Raw genomic sequence first — 26,651 nt, 5'->3', positions numbered from 1 at the left:
AGTAATTCGTTCACTATAATCACACCTATTAGGCCGCACACATTTTTACACCATTTAATTTTACCTTTATCCAAATAATCAAATGTATATTTAGTAAAATTACAACATTATTTACAAAATTAAGATCAAACTAGTAGAGTTCCGTGGTTGCTTCAAACATTGTAAATTTTTACTTAGTTATTGAAACATTAGAAAATTTGCATTCAATAATGTTTAAAAAATATTACAAAAATAACGGGATCGAACTGGCGTCTCATCAGTATATCCGCAAGTGATAACCATTGCGCCATACGTGCAATTGAAGTGACAATCTAAATATCGTATCTCATTCAATAACATAAAAAACGATTAGAAGATATTATTTATATGGGTATAATTTTGTAACTCGATCGTTCATTATTTGATTTATTCAATGTTTGTTACGTATTGTTTTTATGTTTACCCTTGTTTTTATTTATATTTCATTATTGAATTAATACGTATACCCTCACGAAAATGATATTTAGTATAAGTGTATGCGTGATGAAACTGTGTGCGTAATAGGCGTTTGGCTATTACGTTTGTTTTTATGCACATTACTATAAAATTACCCACACATGTAAAGGTATTGCATAGCTATAGTTATGTTGGCTGTATACCGATTAATGTTGCTCGGTGTACATTGCACAGTGGCATTACGTGCCATAAAGTGCACCCCTGCCTACCCCTTCAGGGATAAAGGCGTGATCCTATGTATTTATGTATGTCATAAAATATTAAACTAATTAATATAGTTATCTAACAACAGTGGTCCTTTGAGACGCGTAATAATAATCAAAAAATGTTACAATTCACACTTTCACACAATGTTACATAAACTTAACAAAAAGTGTTACATTTCATTCAGACGGTTTCGTAAATAACTTGACAAACACATTCTAATCTCGCGTAGTAAAGTCTCCGTACCGTCTAAGCTCACGTCTTCGTAGCGGCTACGAAAATTATTGCTACGCCGTAGTAATGTCGTAGCAAGTTTGTGAGTTCGTGAGAACGTGTTACATTTGATCGCTACGCCTGGTCCTTCGTTCCAGGAAATGACCTTTCAGTGTATGTTTGGAATTGTTTGTGTTTTATACTTAGGAGTCTATACCGTCGTAATAAGGTTCATTTTATACTAGTGCTGAGTTTAAGTATATCTAAGTTTCAATGTGAAATGTTAACATAGCAAATTCGCTTTAGCAAAGCACACGTTCTTTTGAGTTAGTGTTAATTTACCTTGTGTTGCCTTAACACAAAATCTATACATATAATAAAATCGTAGAAAAGTGCTGTCTGTACATTGAAAATAAAAATAAAAAAAATAGCAGGGGTTATTGTTATGTCGATGTCGAACCCAAAAATGTAATTAACTTTTTTTTTGTCTGTTTGTCTGTTCGTCTGTGCGCGCTAATCTCAGAAACGGCTGATCCGAGTTGGATGCGGTTTTCACGAATATATTGTGGGATGCTTAAATTTACATTTAGTGTTTGTTTCATGTCAATCGGTTCATAAATAAAAAAGTTATGTCAAATTAAAGAATCACGTCGAACATTCTATACTTATACCATTAATCTCCGCAACTATTTGACGGATTTGGTTGAAATTTGGTACAGATATAGTTTAGAACCTTAGAAAGGACATAGATATATTTTTATTTCAAAAATCAAAAAATAAAAATAAGAAATAAATTATTTATAAATAATTCTATGTCGATCGTTACACGACTTCGGTTCATGTTATTGTTTTAATTTATCGAAAAAAAGTAAATAAATAGTAAAAAGGTATGAAAAAAATAATATCAATATAATAAAACATTTAGTACAAAGAAAATGCTCTAACGGAGTATAGATAATTCTATGTCGATCGTTACACGACTTCGGTTCATGTTATTGTTTTAATTCATCGAAAAAAAGTAAATAAATAGTAAAAAGGTATGAAAAAAATAATATCAATATAATTAAACTTTTAGTACAAAGAAAATGCCCGAACGGAGTATAGATCAATAATCCGAGTTGTCTTTGGCGTTGGGATCGAAATAGATCGCGCTATGGTTTCGTTACACTCATTTGGTTGGGTATGGGCCGAGCGCTTCGGTACTGTCGTGGAAAATGAAAAATATTATAATAAAATCTGTAGAAGGTTCAATTCTGTACATTGAAAATATTGAAAGAATAAATAGCAAGGGGTGTTACTGGATCGATACCAAACCTAAATATGTGATTAAATTTTTTTTTGTCTGTCTGTCTGTCTGTATGTTCAGGCATCACATGAAAACTAACGGTTCGATTTCGATGAAACTTGGTATAATTATATCTTACTATCCTGAGCATAAAATGGGATACTCTTTATCCTGGAAAAATACGTAGAAAAAAAATCCTTATTTTTCAGTTTTATTCTACAGAACGCGAGCTCAACAGCAGTAGCTCAATAGAGGGATCTCCTTAATTATTATGGGCCTCGCCGTATTTGAGTGCAATAGATATTTATAAGATGTCATTGTCAGAGTTACTCAAAATAGAGAAATAAAACTTCCACGCGAAGACCGACATCCGCGCGGACGGAGTCGCGGGCGGAAGCTAGTTTATAAATAATTCTATGTCGATCGTTACACGACTTCGGTTCATGTTATTGTTTTAATTTATCGAAAAAAAGTAAATAAATAGTAAAAAGGTATGAAAAAAATAATATCAATATAATAAAACATTTAGTACAAAGAAAATGCCCTAACGGAGTATAGATAATTCTATGTCGATCGTTACACGACTTCGGTTCATGTTATTGTTTTAATTCATCGAAAAAAAGTAAATAAATAGTAAAAAGGTATGAAAAAAATAATATCAATGTAATTAAACTTTTAGTACAAAGAAAATGCCCGAACGGAGTATAAATAGATAATCCAAGTTGTCTTTATCCTCGATAGATGGCGTTGGGATCGAAATAGATCGCGCTATGGTTTCGTTACATTCATTTGGTTGGGTATCGGCCGAGCGCTTCGGTACTATCGTAGAAAAAGTGTATTATCAGTCGTATGATTATTTGTCTGTAGTGGTCCTGCTGTTTCGTATATTCTAAATTGGTTTCGTTGTATTTGTCAATTAATAAGTTTATTTGTTGGGTTTTCTTGGTTTTTTGGTTAAACTATTTAACGTAGGTTTAGTTTGATATCGATTATTAGTAGTTACTGTAGTTAGTTTTTTTAATAAAATTGTAAGTCTAATTTTTTTAATTAGATTAGATTTAAGTCGTTTCTTTTAAATTATTTAGTTTAAGCTTGGTTATTATAGCATAGAGGATAGGGTGTAATATAGTTTCTTTTTTAATTGTTATAAATTCGTAATTCGTAGCTTTCTTTAGTTTTAAGTTAGTTTAAGTCCGTTTTTAAACTATTTTTTCAATGCCCTAAGTGAGTATACATCTATTAAATTCAAACGCAGAGCTCATTATGTTGATTTTTGAAGAGTTCCCTGGAATATCTTCCACATCTCATTTTTGAAGAGATCCCGCGAGATCGGGAACTATGTGGTTAAAACCAAAAATTTGCCGGAAGTCACTATTCCACGCGAACGAAGTCGCGGGCAAAAGCTAGTCAAAAATAAATTGATACTTTGAGCTTCTAAACACCAAAGTCCTAAAATATATCCTCCCATTTAAGTTATTTTTAATTTAAAATACGTTGCCCCACACTAGGTTTATCTCCTGCGTCGTGGGTGCGCTTACAAACATCCAAATTCACATACACCACGTACCCAGATCCTAAACAACAATTTGTGGATCACACAAAAAGTTGCTCTGTGCGGGAATGCCAAGCAACCGCACCAACCGTGATTAAAGAAACTAGAACCAATAAATTGTCATATAACATTCATATCTACTGGCTTTTACTTAACAATATTGTGACCAATACTAAGTCTAGATTCGCCTCAATAAAGAGTGTTTTTACCAAATGTGTACGGTAGTCCCATATAGTAGTCTCATCTAGTTATTTAAGAGATTGACGTGTAAAAGAGTTACATTGTAACCCATTTGCAAAAATAAATATCATTTATCATTTAAACGATAAAAATGTTAACACAAACGTGAACATTTCGCCAATAATATTACCGTCGAACTGAACACGACGCAGCCATAAAAACGATCCCTAAAAAAATAAAACTGTCGTGTGTAATTAAAAACAAACCCTTTTGAAATTCGAAACTAATAGATGCGCTGTCGAAAAAAAAACAAACCTTTAAAAATATATTTCCCCTTTGTTCGAAGGAGGTCCGAGTTTAGTGAAACCTCGTTTGCTTATTTAGGCCCTTTCCTAGAGTATTATATCGCTTACAATTAGTCCCTGTCGTCGACTAATGTTTACGGCTCACGTCCCTCGTAAAATGTACCGTTTGTTTGTTTTTTATTTAATTTAGAAAACATTGAGACGAGATTTGTGGTTTTTGGGGAGAGGGTTGCGTTATAAATAGATTTTAGAGCTGTGCTATAAATGTAACGAAGTTTGACTAGTGTTATAAACTGAACTATGTATAATTAAGTCGAAGTGGGATTCCAAAATAGGGATTCTAATTCAGTAGCTATTTTTGTTTATAAAAGTTTTTATTGTAAGTACGGTTTATATTTGTATGCCGCTAACGGCTAGACATAGCGAACTATACTTTAACAATGACTATGTACACCTTTGTATACCTATGTTCAACAAATAAACATTTTGATTTGATTTCTAGAATAGGGGATAAACGAGCAGACGGGTCACCTAATCGCAAACGATCATTGTCGCCCATGGTCACCCGCAACACCAAAGGAGTCATAGGTGCGTTACCGGCCTTTTAAAAAGGAATACGCTCTTTTCTTGAAGGTCGTATCGGTTCGGTAATATTGCCGACGACAGCTCATTCCACAGTTTTGCTGTGCGAGGTAGAAAGTTTCGTGAGAAGCGCACAGTTGTGGCCTGCCAACCATCTATATGATGGGTCTATTTCTTTTACGTCAACATGCTATATTTTGCGTTATTTCAAAATATCAAACAGCTGTTTGTTTGTAGTAGTTTACTGTAGAAAACCAATGTACCTAAATTCTCTAAAATGACCAACGTACAAAAGGACCACGGTCAACAAAGCTTGTTCATAAAGATGACTCACATTGTTGAATGTAAACAACCACGATGCCACAAACTGATCTTGAATCCTGCATTTTATTATGTTACTAACTTTCAACCACGGATATTTCTGCGTGACTTGAGACCTTAAGTTGTTTACGATGTCAGGTGAAGCGCATTTTTTTCAAAAACTGGCAGCATTGTCACATTGAATAGCAATTGCAATGCTTAGTTGTTGACCAAGGTAGAAGCCTGGCTTTAGGTCAACTAAAGTGTCAACCATCCTCTTTACAATATCTTTGTAAAGGAGACTATGACTTGGACCCCACGATTTTACAAAGAATTTTAAAAAATTGGTCCCGTATTTTCGTAGTTTAATAAATGCAAACAAACAGTCGAATCTTCCTTACGATATTAGTATAGAAAAAGGTCCCTCTTACTTATTCTTATTTGTGCGGCGTCGCATTCAATACAACGTCCAAGTTTATTGACATGGACCCTCTTTGAAGGTGTTACTTTAAGGAACTTCGGATCGCGGAATGTTCTCGAAGGTCGCGCCGAGTTTAATGTCGTTAGCTACCGGAATTATTGCCAAGATTGTTGTTTCGTCTCCTCGCAAAGTTTGTGGTTTTTATTTGTTGCACAAAGGGAGGAGACACTTCGGGAACAGAACTTGGAGGTTCACCTTCTTTTATAAAAGGAATCGATATGGTGCGTACCTGACTATTGTAAAAACGAATCTTAAAATGTATCTCTAAGTATGTGGATTTTTGTTGAAGTGTTAAGCTGATTTAGGTGTGACGCATTGAATAATTTCTGGAGTTTCTAAAAGCCGAATTCAAACAATCCTTTGCCTTATCAAAAACGATAACTAGGTCGTTAATAAATTAAAATCAATAACATACAAGGAAAATTACTTAAAAAATTAACAACTTACACATCATATATTTACAACGTCTCTGAGAAACGTCACCTGTTCGGACACTACCCGCCGAACCAAATTAGGGGAGCAAGGAAAAACAGAAACACATTGATAGCAGTAGGGGTTTTCTACCAAAGATGTGCTGTGTAGCTATGTTACTAAGACATTATAGCTAAGCTGTGCAACTAGGCGACCGTTTCCACTGGTACTAAGTTATTTGCACCAATGAATATGATTGGTGGAATAACAAACGCATCCACAGCAACGTAGCATAGCACATTTCTGGTAGAAAAACTCCCTTACCGTGCTGTGAATAATTCACATTCACAAGTAAATCACACTCCATATAATCAAGTCAGATCCCGTCGCGGTCACAGCGCACTTGATTTACCTGCAGTACTGTACCTCGTACTAATGAACATTTATTTATTTTCGGCGGCTAAGGCGCTGCCGCAATTAAATTAGCAGGCGTTTACCGTGATATCGCACTTATTTTGAGGGGAGACTGTTTTAATTTTGTTGAAGTCAATGTGCGGTTGTGGTGGTGTTGGTTGATGTTTTTTTTTGTTAAGTTAATCTATTATACAATCGTATTTTCCTTCCTAACGCTCTAATTCCGGAATGCAACAACCGATTTCCACGGTTTTGCATTCGTTGAAAAGGTCTCGGGCTCCGTAAGGTTTATAGCAAAGAAAATTAAGAAAAAATTAACATTGGTGGCGAAACGGAGTTCGCTGCGTTTGCTAGTTATCTATATTATATACAGTAGACTGCGATGTCGCCGCGTCTGCGCACGCTACTCATGATGAAGAATACATCTGTGACTCAAAAGTAGTAGAGCTTTTCTCCATTAATTTACGTGAGTAAACCGTTATTTTTAATTAATTTATTATTTTAGTTTCTATATAAGAAATCCATCTATACTACTGTAACCACAAATACCTACCTGAGTTTATAGCATGGTTCATAGAAATAACTATTCGATTAATTAACCAACAAACAAAAAAAAAACTGTCAATAAAGTGATTGATAAATTAAAAATTTAAAAAACCCCCGACATAAAAACTTAATTTCCCTTTAAAAAGGTTAGGTTAAGTTAGGCTTAGTATATTACATATACTTACTATAATTTCGATTCTTGTTAAAGTAAAGATTACATCTAAGGTCAAGCTCGTTCGCTTTTATTTTTTTTTGACTTATTAATTACTAGTTTTTGTTTCTAGTAGACTAAAGATTACATTGGTGCAAGATTTTTTGTTTATAATAAAACGTTAAATAAAAAAAAATATGTTTTTGTTATTAAATTTTTAATTTAATTTTTATTTATTTATTTTTTTTTATTTTTGTTAATACGAAAAAATAATATCTTTCAATATCTTCTTTCAGTGCGGTTTAATTTGAGACTCCATCCCAGTATATTTGCAGACCTTCGGCTAATCTCCACTCTTTCACCGCCTATAACTTTAAAACGGCTCAACCGATTTTCATCAAACATGTCTAAGAACACTCGCACATAAGTCCCCTTTCATACGAAAAAATAAATTGAAATCACTGCATCCGTTCGGGAGTTATGATGCCACAGACAGACAGACACGTCAAACTTATAACACCCCTCTTTTTGCGTCGGGGGTTAAAAATATGACCGGTCAAGCATAAGATACTCACTTTACTTAAGCCTCTGTGTCTTAATTTCTCATATTTAAATTGAATTACTTGAATAAAGTCAACATTAAACTATCCTACTCGGCGACTACATTCTAAGTTAGGCAAAGCGTATGCTAAGTCAAGTTTATTTATCTTCTTGGCTTAAGACACGAGATGGTCTGACTTAATTGGAGCAGCCGCCAACTTCGGGCACACATCCAACGTTTGTGCCAATGTTGGCTGAATATTATCGCAGTCGACAACTTGCTTCGTACCCAGTAATGTAATCAGCAAACTCATATCTAGAAAATCTGTTTAAACTGTTAATCTATCCAGTTTGCATAGCAAGTGTATACGCGAATCACGACGGAGATTTAATTATTCATTCAATTTGGCAAGATAATAGCTTTATTGTTAGCAACAATAGAATGTAGCCAAATGAGGTCGCACAGTTTCCATACATTTCGTCCATTGTTCGGTTTGTTGGCCGACTCGTGAAATGTTTTATCACAAATTTCGTATTTTCGGCAACGAACGAAACATTGGGCGATCTCCACACACAATGCGGGATCTCTAATTTATTTGCTCGAAATAAACGTGTAACGAGCTCCATTGTATTTGCGAAATTGAAGCTAACTTTAACTTCGAGACGAGGATTGGTATTATTGTCATTTCTTGCATTCGTTTTTATTCATGCCTTTGTTGGCATTAATCGCGGTTCAATGGTGGATGGATTAATGTGTCAGAATAGAAACAACGTTATTATGGTTTATTCAAATGTCATAATATCTCCAATGAAGTAGGGGTGTTCTTTTTAGTACTATGTGCGTGCCTATACATCTTATACTTCACAACTTAACAAATAATAGACATCTTCTTAGTAGGTAGGTACTTTTCACTAAAACTCATTTAGACTTTGTTCACTCCATATAATGAGCAATCTCACTTGTAACAACTACGCCAATGAAAAGGACAATTTTCGTAAGTAACTGTTACATTAAGCCCATTACACCAAATGAAATTCGATAGAAAAGCTGACAATTCAATTGTGCCCAAACTTGGCGGGAACTGTCGAGTGACAGCTCGTAAGCTGTCAAAAATTCGGCGCACAGATAATATAATCTTCAATCAGGTCATCGATAAAGCGATCCGTTTCGGCACGGAGGTTCATAACTGACCAAAAAGTATGAGAATATGGGGAACGGGTCAGAGCGTTCTATTCCTCATAAATGTTTACCGCCCGCCCACCGTATCTTAGTTTTATTGGTCGTATGAACGCTCGCTGGCCGCTTTATTTCCTCTCTCCTAGCAAAACGACTCGTTATTCGCAATACAAACAGTAAACTGCTTTCATTATGATTGATCGGATTTTGTTCTTTTGTTTTTAACTACACATGAACGGATTTGCTACTTAGAATGAAAAATATCTCGTATTTTTTTATTGTTTTCTTGGACAGGATTAATTGGGTAAGATAAGTAACTTACGCAGACTAGATACTGTGTTTAACTTCCAAGTTTAATATTAAAACTTTTGATGGTGATACATTTTCAATTAACGAAGCAGTGATAATACAGTTGAACAAAGACTTTGAACGAACAATAAACATTATTGGCCAGAACAAATAATAATCGTATCCAACCACTTATAAACACCGACCGAAATCAAATGAAATAACAAGAAGTTCTGAAACTTTTCATCTTGAACAATGGCTAGAACTAAAAGTTTGATTAAAATTGTATCGAAGCTTGACACAAACACTTCGTGGATCAATAAAGGAAATTCAATTTAGTATCTCTTGTGAGAGACGAAAAACAACTCAGAAACGGACTAATTGAAGCGAGTCTGTTACTTGCAGCTGATTAAAAATGTTCCCTGTTTGTTCCCATACTTTGCTAAACCGCGCGACGGGACCAACATAATTAAATGTGGATTATCTGCCGCCCGAACAGCCAGCGAATCGTGAACGAGGATTAGCGATAGCCGACTCCACAGTTAAAATCATAAAAACACAAATTTACATTAGTAGTAGCTCATTCCAAACTCTGGCGTTAATGCCTCGGGCGTTTGTGTTGCAATAACGTCGGAATCTTGATTGAGACATTAAGCAAATCGTAATAGTCTGGGAATAATTGGAACCAATCTGCTTTGTAATTTCGCGAGGATATCCTTCGGTTTGAGTGGGTACTTCCTTTTTTCTAAAGAACAATTAATCTCGAGACGTACAAAGCAGGAAGAGGGTCGGTTTTAAAGAGCTCCTCGCTTGCTTGAGAGCCGCCGCCGTTTGCTTCGGTATTCAAAGAGTTGTCTGCAAAATTGCATCGTTCCGGATTTTTATTCGGAGATTTCTTTATCTGAAGAAAATAATGGATAGCTACTGTTGAGGAATGTTTATTTTGTCCGGGAGCTGGTGTGACCTCTCCCTAGTGATTTGTAAAGCGCCTACCTTCAGTATAAATCGTTTTTAATTAAAATTCCTTCGCTAAGGTCACTGTTTTGTTCGGCGCTACTGCCTTGGAATTATTCCAGTGTTTAGTAAACAACAGTCGTTCAGAAGTAACTGCTAACTGCGGTACTTAGTTATAGTTACGACCTGTTTCGAGTTCCCAGTACTCATTTCATAACATATATTCGATTTGATAATAATTAGGTCTGCCGTGAATACTTAATTATATTGGTATTTGTTTAGGTAAGTACTTGGACCTAGTTTCGACAAACAGTGGAATAATTATGCTCCCATTAATGAACCATGATTTCGATGAACTAAATATTTGTCTAGTCTAGATAAAGCAACAAACTAGGAGACTAGTTATGACTTCTGAAAGCGTAATTTTCTAGCCTACTCCAGTGTTTGAACTTTTAGTAGGTAAGTTGGTTAGACATAAATTATAGTCTTCGGTACGTATTTTTTTTAAATAATAAGAAAGTTTCGCCAATCGCACAGGGATTGATCCTCACAAGCATCGTGCGCAGACGTGGCGACATTGCGCTGACTATTGAACGTCCGCGTCCGCGTATTTTTAGTTAATAAAGTAATTTTCTTGAAAAGAATGATAATAAAATCTTGCCAAGTTATCTGCCAACCTTTATACTTGTGAGCTGCGGACTACCTAGCGGGTTTACCGGGGCTCCGGCTCGAAAAGCAGGAGAAGGAACGGGGTGGTTTTTAGTCAGTAAGAGTCTGACACTCCCTCTCGCCTCGCCCAAGGTGGGAGAAGTCATTGGATGATTTTCCCTCCTCAAAAAAAAAACCTTTATACTTGTGAATTAAATGAATAAAGAGTCACCTTGGAAGGCGGCCTCGAACTGCGCGGGGTCTTGCGTGGAGGCGCGCGAGGTGGCCGTCACCAACAGCGCGGCGAACAGCGCGGCCAGCGGCGCCACCCGCGGCGCAACCATCTCGCCACTACGCCATGCCATCTCCGCCCATACCTACACCAACACAACGCCTGCCCTGCAACAATACAAATAACACTAGTAATGTAAACTATAATACAACTGACTGCTAGTAACCAATTGCAATCAGAGGGCCTACTCCGGTACTCGAATCCGAAAGTTTCGTTTAATCTTCGGCCGTAGGATTTATTGATTTAGGTACTAATAGAATTACTTGAAATAACGTTTTATTTTTAATTTCATATCAAAATCTATTTATTTATCTTCATTCCATTCCTTTATTTTTAACCGACTTCAAAAAAAGGAGGAGGTTCTCAATTCGACCGTATTTTTTTTTTTGTATTTTAATCGATATATCCGGCAGTTATAGACCGATTTGAGAAATTCTTTTTGTGTTTGAAAGAGTACGATGTCAGTGTGGTTCCATATAATTGTTTTTAAAGTCTGACCATAAATGTGGAAGATAATCCAGGGAACTCCTTAAAAATAAGCAGAATGAGCTCTGCGTTTACGTTGAAGTGATGCATACTAGCTTATCTTTCTCAGTAGCCATAAAATTCAGGACAGATAGTAGCATATCTGGTATAGAATGATGGTTAACTTGATGTGCTGTCTGAGTTACATGACTGTATACCTATGTGGGTATCTAATCTGTTTGTGTGTTTGACAACTGACTATGTATGTAGCTTATGAACAGGTTACTGTTAGCTGTCGGCTCAGCAGATCATAAGTAAGGGTATCAGGTTAATATACATTTGAAAATAATATAATTTTTTTTTTATGCATCAATATGGATAGATATTAATATTATTCATTTAAACGGCGCTGTCTCGTTTGAGCAGCGCGTTTAATAGGTCGACCCATACTCAAATAAGTTATTCACTAAAAATCAAGAAATATTTTTTGTTCACGAAAGTTAGCAATAAATAGAATTGTAGTATGCAATCTGCGAAGTTTCGGACGAAATTTCGTTTTTCGTTGAATTAGAGTAGGCCCCCAGGAGAGTAGTTGTTCGGTGTGTCGGAGTAGTGTCTGTCGACTTCTGATGTTGAAAACTTAAGAACTGTGTGATGATATTGGCTATTACCTACTAGTTTCCTGTCACTACGTATCTACCTGTTGATGATTACGTACTGTACTAGACCAGAAAGAAACAAAACACATCTCTATAAAGAAATCAAATCAGTAAATTTTTCACTTGTAAATGTTTCGGGTGGGGGCTTGTCGTTCTACGTGGAGGACTAATGGGAGGCCGTTGTTCAACAGAAGACGTTTTCCAGTTGATGATGATGATGATTATGATAAAATACTTCAAATTATAGGGAGTAGAAACTCATTCAAATTACCAACTTCCCATTTTAAAAATGTTGCCAGTAATAATTTTTCAGGATATTTTTTATACACCGCCTGATATTTGAGCCGTAGCAAAAAATCCCTTTACGAAGATATAGTAGGTACATCGTGTTCAGTAAATTCATAGTCACGCAAAAACTGTACTTAAGCCACTCGGGATGATAAACACATTAACATATTAACCATAATTTAATTCAGTGCTCTCTACTTAACCCACTAGGGATGGAACGGCAGACATATTGTATTTAATAGAATAACTTTAATTCAACTTCACCTCGGTCTGTCTCATGGGAATAAACAGAAAACAACTAATAATACAAATATGTTGATCCGTTAGTTTACGCTCAGCCCGCTCACCTAAGGCAAAGTGCTAGATAATCTGTGGTTGGTTGTTCACTCGGGTTTTATAAAGCTCACCATACAAGCTCCGATTCAGTGAATATTTCATGATTGAATGCATTTGATTATGCATTCCGATTCATTGAAATTAATGGACACCTTTCATTCAGTGTTTTAATTTACTTTAAGGGTTCAACTATTTTTTTAATCACGTGATTATAAATAACTGTGTGGAGGTGCCTATTTATCCTGAGATAGCTCCTAGTATATTTTCGAGCAAAAAAGCGCAACTCTGCGTGTTGCTACTTTGGGCTAATGTTGTTCAATCAAAAGTGTGTTATATCAAATGCCCATGAAGAATAGAAACCTGGGCTATTAATGTATTTATTTTATTTATATTTCACTAACAACTATCATTATAGACTTAATCTAATTCGATAGTGTTGCTATCATCTTACAAGATGTTTAGTACCTTTTACCTACTTTAATAGGTACAATATGGAAATACAAATACAATAAGAACCGTTTGGTAGACTTAAGAAGATCGTCAATCAATCACAACACAGCTGAAAACATCGCCGCTGGAGTTTCCTTCCTAACTCCAGGCCTCAGAATTTTGCAATTCCCATTTAAAGTTTTGGATTGGATTACTTATCTTCACTCAAACGTACAGTTCGATCGTAAATGTAAATGGGTAAGTACCCTGAAATTAAATACTTATTTCTCTCCTAAAATGTAATAAGTGAGTAGGCATAAAGGTTAAAAGGTTTTCAAAATATTTAAGCTGACATAAAAGGTAAAATTAATGAAATGCTATTTTTAAATTATTGAGCAGCTAAGGTGAATGAAAATGAATATTGTTATAAAATAAGGATCGAGTAGAAATTATAACAAATTGGTTCTAAGAATATAAAGTTGAGTTAAATTTAAATCGTATTCGTTTTGTTCACGGAATACAGAAACTAGGAAATCGTTGTCATAATTTTTAACCAGAAAATTAATAATAATGGCAGCCCAAAGATACGCAATGCGACTGAATAGAAATGTGTACAGTCGTGTTTAGTATTCATAATAAAAAGAGGTTTTTTAATTCGGTCGACTAACTTACTTCTACTAGGTACAGTAAGCTGTCAAAAATGTAAACACAAATATGACAAAAGTCAAAACAAAACAATCGATCATTCATTTCTCCGTGAGCCGGCGGTCTGGCAGTTTTAAATGTCAGGAAATATTTGTGTAAATTCGGCGATTAAAACTGTACTCACACGATAAATATTATAAACGGACGCGGTGAATGATAAAATAGGAGTTTCCGTAAAATGTACGAGTTACGACGTGCGTTCTGTTTATTGTTTTTGATATTTTCATTGGATAAAGTGGACTTATTGGAGAATGGGTTGGCTCGCACTCCTCCCATGGGGTGGATGTCGTGGGGATATTACATGTGCGGAGTTAAATGCGAGGATGCCGAGGACAAATGTTTAAAGTAAGCATTCCATAAACATATACCATTTTCCAATGAGCATAGCTCTGAGATTCCATTTGATTTGTTTACGTGTTTACAAATTCTAATAGGTGTGTTGCACTGGAAATAAACAAGTAATAAACATGTTTGTTTCATTAGAAACTGCTACGATAATGTCCATTGTAGTTTTAAATCAAATTTTCAAATTCGAACAGCCTGAATTTTTATTCTCTTTCCTAACACTACATTATTTAAAACATGTAGGCATAGAATTTCAAGAAATACTTAAAAAGAGTGTGCTTCATGTATTATCGACCAGTTAGGTATTACTCGCTTTTCCATCAATTGATAATTTCTTTGAATTACAGTGAACAGTTAATATTATCAGTAGCAGACAGTTTCTACAAGGACGGCTACCAGGAGGCTGGGTTTGAGTACATCATCATTGATGACTGCTGGTCTGAAAAGCAACGAGACAAAAATGGAAGACTTGTAGCTGATAGGAAGAGATTTCCACGAGGAATGAAGTATATTGCTGATTATGTATGTATTCTGTTATCACACTTAAGTCATTGTTGAGTAGCGGATAGGTATCCTAGCAATAGTAAAACATGCTGAAACTTATGGGTACCAAATGGAGAAAAGTTGCTCAAGACCGAAAACAGTGAAAGCTATTGGAAGAGGTCTTTGCCTACGGACTCAATCAGCTGAGAGATATCTTATAAAGATCAATTTTCTCACCCACTTCAAAGGGCTTAATAAAGAATAATAAATTACTCTGAGAATCATGATAAAATCTTCCTGTAACGGTAGCTATTTTACCAACATTTCAGATCCATGCTCGAGGTTTGAAGTTCGGCATGTACACGAATGTAGCAAACATCACGTGTATGAGGTACCCGGGGTCACTGAGTCATATGGAGCTGGACGCTAAGACATTTGCAGAGTGGGGAGTAGACTACTTGAAAGTAGACGGATGCTTTGTGTCTGAAGCTATTCTGAATGGAGGTGAGTTCTTAATACCATTTGACTGCCAGTATATAAGACACTATAGAAAATACATTGTGTCTCGTGTAGATCTGTGTTCCGGCGGTGTGCAATGGGTTAAATTCAAAAGGCCACATACATATTTTTTTAATATATCCCCCACACATAAAAAATGTAATACATGGACCGCATGGTTGGTGCGGTGGCTGGGCAACTGACCGCCATGCAATGTGTAGCGGCGGGTGTGATTCCCACACAGAGTAACTTTTTGTCTGATCCACAAATTGTTGTTTGGGTGTTACATGTGAAATTGTATGTTTCACACCCACAACACTGGAGATAATAGTAAAGTGGGGCAACTTTAAAAAAACATACTTTCAGTTTGTCAATGTAGTATGAGTGATGTGATTATCAAGTATGTAGGTACTTGAGAGTTGAACTTGAGAGAACAACTGTGGTTATTGTTGTTGTATTTGAGTGTTGAATATTTTGATCATATCTAGTAGTGGTTGCACCCTCTACTAAGTCAGAATTCTCAGTAACTGTAGGGTGTGTCATGTAGTTATACATAAGTAGATATGTCATTGCATAGATATGTTGCACCTGCTTACCAATCACAGAGAATTTATCAAGAATTTAATGTGTACTTCAGTAATTTCCAAGTAACTAGTATTTTTATGCGTAAAATAAAATGAGTGTGCTATACTATGCATTCATTAATTTGACTGCATGGTTGGCGCGGTTGTTGGGCAATCAACTGATTTGCACTCTTTGTGTGATACACAAATTGTTATTTTCGGGTTTGGGTGTCATGTGTATATGAACTTATATGTCACCCACTACATTGGAGAAAATCCCATTCAAAAAAGGAGAAAATAAAATCAAATCCAATGTTTAAAATAATGTATGTAAGATAATTAATTTAAATTCGTTGTACGAGATTGACCATATACCTACTATTGACTATTGTCTATTCGATATTTCGATCCAGAAACTGGTTATGAAAAGGCCACTAGATGGAAGGATAACATTAATGATTTCATCATGCTAAAGCCAAGTATTGTTTGTCAAGCGTTAGATCATGCATTGTGTGTGTTATTGATGTTATGAAATAAGAAAATAATTCGCGACGTGTTATCCAATATCAACTAGGTTTTACTATAAAACTTTTATAGTTTACTTGATTATGTGGTAATTTCGAACACTGCTGATAACTTTATCAGCAAACTTTTGTTACACTGTGAAGTATGTAACTAGAATTAATAGAATTTTTCATATGTGAACTTTGCGTGAAATTAGTAATTAACATTGTCCCAAGTACACTGGGCCAATCAATCTACGAAGGTGGAATTCAAACTACATGCTGTTAATCGATCACAATCAAAAGTAGGGACTTAGGTTGTTGGGTTAAATAGGTTCCTCAAAATCAAACTCAAACTCAAAATATTTATTTGCATGTTGAGGGATTACACAGGTCCTTATTTAAATGTTATGTACAGCTTAACGGTCTTCAGGCGTTCATGGTTCTCCTTGGTTCATGGTAGATATCCCTTCTGTGATAGAGCTTGTTATTGCACACAACCGTATGATGGTAGACTTTTTCACTTTCATCAACGTCACTCCTTTTATCCCAAAAGGGGTAGGCAGAGGTGCACATTATGGCACGTAATGTCGCTATACAATGTACACCCACTTTTCACCATCATTAGTGTCATAAGTCCCAGGTAATAGGGGGTGAGCCTATTGCCATAATTATACTGGGCACAATTCCAGACTCCGTGCTACGACTGAGAAATTTTCGTAAACCCGAAAAAGGCCCAGTAATACTTTGCCCGACTTTTTCACTTTTGCTACTCAATTTTGAGACTTAACTCTAAAATAATATGGATCTAAATAAATAATTATGACAAGTGTTGAATTTGTTCCAGCTTACATAGAATTGGGTAAATATTTGAAGCAGACCGGCAGGCCGATGGTGTACTCGTGCAGTTGGCCGTACTACATAGAGTTTATTCACCAGAAAAACGTAAATATTGTTTTTACACATTGTTGCACACATCGGTACCCTACATCGGTAGAACAGCGGTTTGTCTATTTTAACCTGAGAATATTTATATAAGTATGAAATCGCCGACCTGTTTTGAGTAAACGTGGTGATTAATGTTCACGTTGTCAGTGTGAGAGGGCGTTTTATGTAAGCCGATAAATAAGCAGACGAATCACCTGATGGTAAGCAATCGCCGTTTAGGAATTTAATTTTGGGGAATCGGGGATTGTGAAGGTGGGTAATTGGGCCTCCCCCTCACAACAAAATATAACGCAAGCGTTATTTCACGTCGGTTTTCTCTGAGGCCGTGGTATCACTCCGGTCAAGCCGGCCCATTCGTGCCGAAGCATGGCTCTCCCACACTTAAACCTCCTGTGTATTGACAAACTGGCCGTCTGACTTTAAGTTTGTACGGTTCCCAGCCGGACTACGAGGAGGTGGCCCGCTACTGCAACATGTGGCGCAACTACCACGACGTGCAGACGTCCTGGGACGCCATCGCCAACATCGTGCGCCACTACCGCAACCACTACCACGAGCTCGCGCCATTCCACGGCCCGGGACATTGGAACGATCCTGATATGGTATTTTCTACTTTATTGTTAAGTAGTTATGGTTGGTTGTTATTATTTTGGTGGTTGGGATAGCTTGATGCTTGAAATAAATCTTATTTTTTTAATTTAACAGTAAATAAATATGACGTTTTTGTGTGTGTTAAGGTCTTGGCACTGACTCTGAAGTGATGCATGCACGTCAGACCAAATAATTACCAGTTTCGATAAATAAATAGACTGACATGACCAAAAACCTTACTAGCGCCATCTGTCATTTCTTAAAGGTGCACAAGCTCGCATCATACGTATCGCACGCAACGAATTTTAGTTTGTCTTGTATAGAAACTCATACAACTGTAATGCCTACATGCGATGCGTACTGATGTACAATGCGGCCCTATGGACGCTTACTTTAACTCGTCTGTTTTGGATGCCAATAATCTTTTGCTTAATAAAATATTATTTTGTCTCATTCCAGTTAATATTCGGTACGGGCGTGCTGACCCACAGCCAGAGTCGCGTCCAACTGGCCGTGTTCGTGATGATGTCCGCTCCACTGCTGCTCAGCTGCGACATGAACAAGATCACGCCGTACGAGAAGTCGCTGCTGCAGAATTTGGACCTTATGGCCATTGCACAAGACCCATTGGGCATTATGGCGCAACCTTACCATGTACGTTTTTATTATTACTAGTGGTCGCCTAGTGGCCGAAATTCGACCATATATGATTTAATTTACAATACCACTTAACGTACGTTGAAGGATAATTTTTATTTAACTCAAACTCAAACAAACTCTTTTATTTAAACTCTATTCATATGACACGTGAGAATATCATCGCAATGTCTATCGATTTTGACGTTTTGTCAAATACGATCAGATACTATGCATGTGTGTGTAATGTTTTATTTATTGATTTAATGTACTTTATAAGCATTATTTTTGAAAAATATTAACGTTCCGCAATTCTCCTACACATAAACTATAAGTGTACCAAATTTTATGCTCCAACGTCCGCGCAATTTTCGTAAAAAGCGGTCCAAATTTTTTGCTTCACGTATTAATATATAGATTACTCGCGACCCGTCCCAGCTTCGCATGCATGTATTATATACATATAAACCATCCTCTTGAATCACTCTATCTATTAAAAAAACCGCATCAAAATCCGTTGCGTAGTTTTAAAGATTTAAGCATACAAAGGGATATAAGGACAGAGAAAGCGACTTTGTTTTATACTATGTAGTGATTCCTTTATTTATTATCTGGGTAATTATGGGATAGGGCGGCAAACGTGTAGTAATATCACCTGATGGTAAGCGATTTACGTTGCCCATGGACACTCCAATACCAGAACTGTTCCTCAGCCAAGGACAGACAAACTGGTTACCGGGGCTCCGGCTCGAAGTAGGATTAAGAACGGGGTGGTTTTTAGTCAGTACGATTCTGATACTCCTGTCTCACCTAAGGCGGAAAAAAACATTTCCCCTCTCAAATCCCACCAGATGAGGAATAGTGATATTTAAATGGTATTACGCTCTGTTCTTGTAGAAGATTTATCCCTCTCGTCACCAAAAAGTTTTTATTTATTCATCGGTTATTAAAATATGTTTTTATCTATTTCAGATGAGATACGTAAGTGTTTATTTTTTTATTTATTTTATTTATAGAACGGTACAAAAATATAACTCAACGAGAGAAACCGCGTGCTTGTATAGTATTGTAATAGAATGCTGTTACTGTTACTATCAGATGGTATCTAGTTGATAATAAATCGCAGCTGGTGAGCGCGGACAACGAATAAATTGTATTTACAGCGCTGCAGCTGATACGGAACGAAACTATTTGTCTAAGGACGGGGATTGCGGGGGTACCTTCAATTGTAGTGCTGTGTGTCGGTAGACGTATTAAAGTATGGTTTACTTAATGGTTAATAGTATTTCATAAAATAGGTAAAGGAGCAGACGTATCACCTGATGGTAAGCTATCGTCGCCGCCCATGGACACTTGAAACACCAGAGGCGTTACAAGTGCGTTGCCGGCCTTTTGGGGGTTAGGAATTTAATGGTTGTTGGGGAATCGGTGATTGAGAAGGGGGGTAATTGGGGCTCCGGTAACCTCACTTACACAACGAAACACAACGGGAGCGTTGTTTTCGGTGAGGCCGTCACGGTTTTCTGTGAGGCCGTGGTATCACACCGGTCGAGCCGGCCCATTCGTGCCGAAGTATGGCTCTCACACACTTGTCTACATTAAACGTTTTATTCTGACTCCCAACTTTGCCTCCCAGGTAACAGACTGCACGCTCTGGATAAAGCCGCACCTGCCGCGCAAGGGCGACCAGTTCCCGTCGTACAGCCTCGCCCTCATGAACCTGGACTCGGACGCTAGCTACGTCTCCTTCAGGCTCAGCACCTACAACCTTAACGCTACTGATGGATACACTATATTGGTAAGATTTCTTTATAACTTAGTATGTTTCTATGGGTTCCTAAAACTAAGACCTGCAATTGAGTAAGCAGCAGCTATCTCTAAACTTTCTGTGACTGAAGTATAAATCCTGTAAGAGCGACAGGCGTAAGACACCTTAATTACCTATAACAATATATACATTCAAGAAGGTATATAGAATGGATTAGAAAGTTGAAAAAGACATTTCACACAAAGAGAACATCTCAGCAAAAGAAGTCGATAACCATCAAAACTAATATTTTCCAAAATACCATTCATCAACAACTGAACACATTTAACAGTAATATATCACATTTTTGTAGTAATAATTATAACTATAAATATTAATTAGACTTATTGTAAAAAAAATATGACAAGGCAACGGACCAAGAATCTGTGGAGAACTAATATAAATAGAAATTAAAAAAGAATTAGATCACACGTATTTTTTAGTTTTGAGACATAAGTTTTAGACCACATTTAATCACATATATTTTTGAGACATAAGTCGACACTAGCGTCAAGTTCGTAAGCGAAATTTCAATTTTTATATAATTCTCTGAACCTACCAAACTTTAATTAAACCTACATAATACATAATTATCAGCATATTGCAAACACATACTATACCCGTACATATAGCTACTTATATTGGGTGCTTATCTGCTACGCGCACGAAAGGTGCATCGACAGCTCAACACGGTTCATTACACTAATGAATGCACCCGCACCTACCTATACATAGTACTTTCTAACTAAGGACCACTAGGAGCATATTATCCGATATTACACTGGTAGAACTTTGCGGTAATTTTCTGTAAACTTTGTGATTTTAGATTAAGTTTCAAGTTAAGATTGGGCACGTATATGATTAGACTGGCTTAGGTTTTGATCTCATCGTATTATGCTAAGTAGGTATAAAAGAATTCTTGTAATCGGTTCACTATCGCTTATAACCACCGCCTAGAAGTATAGGCGTTGAAGATAGAACCTTCTTTATTTGAATTCTTAGTGAGAGTATAGGTATTTTTATACTGGCCCCTTGCTAGTCTAATGCCGAGAAAAAAGTTTGATCATTTATTTACATTAAATAGGCCCCAAAACTAATAGACTAATTTGAAAAGTTATGTAAATGTATAAATTTTCATTTTAATTAATAATTATATTTAAAAATTTGAAAGATTATTTGTTTGTATGTTTGGATGTTTGTCCGTCAATCACGCTGAAATCACTGAACGGATTTTGATGAAATTTGGTATACAGACAGGGTATAAACTGACTTGGGTGATAGGATATCTTTTTAACACGGGCGAAGCCGCTGACAGCTGCTAGTTTTACCATACGAATGCTTAATTTTCAAGGAGCACTATAGGTTACTTTTTCTCGAGATATTCTCACAATATTTGAACTAATTAGATATTAATCTTTTTATAGAAAATTATAGACGCAGAAAAATAATACATAACTTCATTAAATCACAAATAATTTGATCAATTTTATTTAAAAAATATACTTAACTTAATACATAGAGAATTGCAATTATTTTTATCCACAATAACGTATCCCATCAAAAACATCCTGTAAAAAACCCAAGTCTCGCAGCTCAGTCTTTCTACCGTCAAAAGTTGTGAGATCCATGTAATACCAAGTCGGTTAATCTATTTAGTGTCTACTTGAAGGACCTTCTGTCTTAAGTTATTACATAAGTTATTATCATGCCAATATTAAAAATATTTAACGTTTTAAACAAATAGATCGACTTGGACATCGCTTGATTTGATTATTAGTATGTATCACACTACACAGCACGACGGGCCAGCGACCAACAGGAACGAGAGTTTCAATCGCGTGAGGCGCGAGAGACTAAAGAATCTAATATAATATTGTAATATTCATTTTGTTTTCATGCGATGTCCAAGTCGATCTATTTGTTTAAAACGTTAAATATTTTTAATATTGGCATGATAATAACTTATGTAATAACTTAAGACAGAAGGTCCTTCAAGTAGACACTAAATAGATTAACCGACTTGGTATTACATGGATCTCACAACTTTTGACGGTAGAAAGACTGAGCTGCGAGACTTGGGTTTTTTACAGGATGTTTTTGATGGGATCTCACTTCTTTTTGTAGAGCCTTTCTTTTTGATACCATCTACTTCTAACGAATTTTGTTAAAGGTCTTATGATATTTTCTTATTTTTATATGTAGTCTTCCTCTTTTTCTTTTCCGGTACTACTTCTTGAGCTTCAGCCACAGTTTTTCTCAAAGCCCACTCCCTGTCTCTATGGGCTAAATTTATAACCACCACCAACCACCAACTGCATAAATAACTTTGTAATCCCATATATTTATATGGGATTACAAAGTTATTGATGCAGTTGGTGTATTTGGAAAACTGGACCGAAATTACAAAATATTTAAGTTTTCCCATGATTAAGACACTAAACTCTATATGTATTCCAAATATGAAGCTTCTAAGTCTGCTAGAAGTGCCTTGGACTTTTGATGATCGGTGAGTCAGTGAGTGACAAAATTAAGAAACTTTAACAAGTTGTCATTCTTAAACTACTGGTTCAAATTGACTGAAATTTTAAATATTCCGTGTTTATACAATGCCGGATTAGTTACTGAAGATTCAGGTTTCTTGCTTTATCCACAACCGAATTATAGGGGTCGAAAAAGGCCCGAATTGCTTCGAGAAAAGGATGGTACCATTTTGTAGAGAATTTTGAGATCTACAAATTTGGTCTGAGGTTTTTTTTGAAAAACTTACAGTTTTTGAGAAAAACTCAAAAAACCTAAAATGTTGAATCGGGCGAGCCAATCAGATGTGTAACTCCCTTGGGCGGCGGGCTGCCGATAATGCGGTACGCGTCGAAGATAGCTTTATTACGACAGCACAGATAATACATTAGCATTTATATTACACCTTCTAGACTTTTCTAGAATAATCTAGAGATTTTTCGAAGTGATAGCTGAAATCAAAGTCAAAGCGTTTATTTTAATGAGACCTTTTGACTGCACGGTTGGTGCGGTGGCTGGGCGACCGGCTGTCACGCAAAGTGTAGCGGATTCGATTGCCGCACGGAGCAACTATTTATGTGATCCACAAAGTTTTCGGATCTAGGTGTTATAAAATGAAAAAAATCAACAACTAAGAATAAAATGCACTTGTAATCAGTTTACTAAAATAGTTTTTTTCGATATTCGATAGCGAAGAGGCGTAATTTTTTTGTATGGCAAATTTTAGTTCCACAGGTGACCGGTAGAGGCGTTGTAAAATTTGCCATACAAAATATTATTGCTTCAAACTCATGGTAGAGGTACAGAAATACAAATTACAAATGACCTACACCATACAAAACATTGTAAATTCGACATTATGTCATACTATTTAAGACTCAACTTTGTTTGCAGGATGTGTTCTCGGGCAAATATACTCGAAACGTGACATACGACGATAAGATTGAAGTCACCGTGCCGGGATTCGGTGAGTGCTGCAAAATTATTTACATAGACATGTGCTGTTGAAGTATTTTACACCTTATGTCCATTGAAATAGTGTTTAAATTCAATTGATGTACTACAGCGTCCACCAGTAGATCAAACTATCCCAGACTGTTAAAGATGTTCAACCTAAACGTTATTGAAATAAAGTCGAAAGTCAATTGAACATAAAGTTTCTGGTTTGATTCGTGGGTCCGTAATTAATTTATTGTTCTATTCACACAGACAAATTAGCAATTGTTAGAAATAGACAAAAATAATTCGAAATCATAAAATCTACTAATTGTTTGAATGCACGGTTGGCGCGGTGGCTGGGCAACTGGCTACCGTGCAACGTGAAGCGGGTTCGATTCCCGCACGGAGCAACTCTGTGTGATCCACAAATTGTTGTTTTAGGTCTGGGTGTCATGTGAACTTGTATGTTTGTAAACGCAGCTACGATACAGGAGAAAATACAGGAGAAAATGCTTTATAAAACAAGGAAATTAATAATTATAATTAGTTTAGATATTACTTACTATAGTATACCTACTATAACATACTGAAGCTGCATCTCTACTTACCCCTCAATAAAATAAGCGTAATCATATTATTATTAAAAAAATATTTTCTCATTTCAGATGTGATTTTGTACACCCTGTACCCACTTTAATATCGCTGCCACTGATGGGCCAATACCAACCAAACAAATATCAACTTTATATCCAAAGAAATAAAGTGCAATTTTGAAGGACAATAAATTAGTGAGTGACTATGATATTGAATTTAGAACTCTACGTGTTAGAGTTTAAGGTGGTTTTTCAAATAATGTGAATGTGTGTGTGTAGTTTTGTTATGTACTTAATTTTTTACAGTTGCCGTCCAATAAAGTATGTTTGTATGTAAAATGGTCAAAAATTGTAGTCATATGTTTTGTATATACCGTATGGAGAAACCTCTCATGACTTAATTTAAACTAGAAAAATTAGTAAAATAGGCCCAATAGTCAAGCTTAAAAGCGCATTATTCTCTTTGAGCTAATTTGAATACACTTTTCAACCAACAACGTAGTCCACAATATTCCTAGACAACCTACAATATTACAGCTCTTTTGTGGTCAATAAACATAGAGCTGTTCATACAGAATTTAATACTTGATGAATTTAATTATTTATTTTGTTTGAAAATATTTTTTTTTAAATTTTCGGATTTCGTTTAAATATTTGTATTATGCTTCTGTGGACTAGTAAAACTTGTGGTTTCATTTAAGTCATATGATTGATCTCCATACTGTATATGAAAATACTATGCTAATCTTATTTCTCAAAAATAAGGTAGAAAAAGTGAAAACTAAGTTCAAAACTAAATCAATTTTGACTACGAAACCATTTCTATGCCACAAGTAAACCAAAACTAGTGCAGAACTTATAACTATAAAATATCAATTCCTCTAAGCTCCATCAATAAACTATTCAAATGATTTTGATCCGTATACTCTAAGTAGTAAGGTTGATAATACTTTAACGCTATCATCACAAAGTAAAGAGGCTACGTCAATATGAGAGTCGTTCCAAAGAGGTTTGAGGTTTTACTCAAGAGGTCAGACTCGCTTGAGGTATATTTTTTTTCTATTTTAAGACTTTGTAGTAAAAAAAGTTGGTTGAAAGCTAGATTTTCTCTCTATGTAAGTGATCGTAGTTTCGGAAGTCGAGTATTGAGGTAATCGAGTCGACTGGGACTATACTAAGTTGTTATGCTATCGGCTTACTCACGTAACTGTTTGACGAGGAACTCGACTAGTTTCAAGTAGAGTAGCAACACGAAAGTCCCCGCGTCGTGTGCGAATGCTGCTCATGAATATGAGCCTCTAGCATGGCTTGAAACTAGTGGAGTTCCTCATTAAACAGTTACGTGACTAAGCCGATAACATAATAACTAATTTAGTATGTCTCACGAAAGTTATAATAAAACTATACTTTATACTAATACAAAGTTTGTCTCCCATGGGGAAAGACAGAGACAATAGATCGTCAATTGCTACGAATCTTACATACCTCTTTCGCTTCATCAACATTCATCAGTCTTTTCATGTATGCTCGTCGGTTAAAGGTACTTTTAATTTGGCCCTTCTTTAATATATCGCCAAACTGGTCGTTACTGTACCTACTAATGTTATAAATACTATTCAATTATGCATTTATTTTAATTTACTACACAAAGATTATGAATCTTTTAATTTTAAGTTTAGTATGAATAAATTTTAGTTAGTAACCGAGTGAGTTATAGATATATAATAAATCTATGCTCTACCTAAATACTATATTAAATTATACATAAGAATACCATCAAAAGCATCCTATAAAAAGTCCAAGTCGCGCACCTCAGTTATTCTACAGTAACAAGTTGTAAGATTCATGTAATACCAAGTCGTTTATTTTATTTAGTCCCTACTTAAGGGACCTTCTGTCTTAAGTTGTTGTGTAAATTGTTATCATATTATAAATATTACATTTATTTTACGTTTTAAATAAAATAGATCGACCGTAGTAATTCGTAATCATGCAATAGACTAAACAATATAATACGATAATGTCAACAAAAGTAGGTATACTTGTGTTTTCATGCGATGGCCAAATCAATCTATTTTATTTAAAACGTAAAATAAATGTAATTTTGATATTATGTAGCTTATTACTTCTATTTTAAAGTCGAAAGTCTATTGAAGTTTGATATGATATTATGTGCTGTTGTACATACTTTCCATGAATATTCACAAACCTTGTGATATTAATTGTAAGATTTTAAGTTAATGTGTACTTAATGTAACTCTCGCTCAAATTGTAGCATCTAATAAAGTTTTACATATATATTCTTGTCTTTTTTTTTAATAATCATAA

General features: G+C 35.6%; 2 protein-coding genes across 2 annotated transcripts in view; one reads left to right on the top strand and one right to left on the bottom strand.

Moving 5' to 3' along the window:
• LOC118279145 (pikachurin) overlaps nt 1-26,651 on the bottom strand; it is a 176,814-nt gene that overhangs the window by 71,956 nt on the left and 78,207 nt on the right. Inside the window, exon 3 of the mRNA XM_035598681.2 lies at nt 10,959-11,125. Within this exon, the coding sequence (XP_035454574.2) occupies nt 10,959-11,091 (133 nt within the window). The 5' untranslated portion in view covers nt 11,092-11,125. The remainder of the gene's footprint in view (nt 1-10,958; nt 11,126-26,651) is intronic.
• On the top strand, nt 13,897-26,621 carry LOC118279147 (alpha-N-acetylgalactosaminidase). The gene is made up of 9 exons (XM_035598684.2): nt 13,897-14,245; nt 14,593-14,767; nt 15,058-15,232; nt 17,140-17,237; nt 17,681-17,842; nt 18,291-18,485; nt 20,104-20,265; nt 23,686-23,758; nt 24,396-26,621. The coding sequence occupies exons 1-9, from the start codon at nt 14,079-14,081 to the stop codon at nt 24,425-24,427; spliced, it is 1,239 nt and encodes a 412-aa protein (XP_035454577.2). The 5' UTR covers nt 13,897-14,078; the 3' UTR covers nt 24,428-26,621.

Source organism: Spodoptera frugiperda, chromosome 14 (genome assembly GCF_023101765.2).
Source record: "Spodoptera frugiperda isolate SF20-4 chromosome 14, AGI-APGP_CSIRO_Sfru_2.0, whole genome shotgun sequence".
Lineage (NCBI taxonomy): Eukaryota > Metazoa > Arthropoda > Insecta > Lepidoptera > Noctuidae > Spodoptera > Spodoptera frugiperda.
This window is presented reverse-complemented; position numbering and strand designations above follow the sequence as displayed.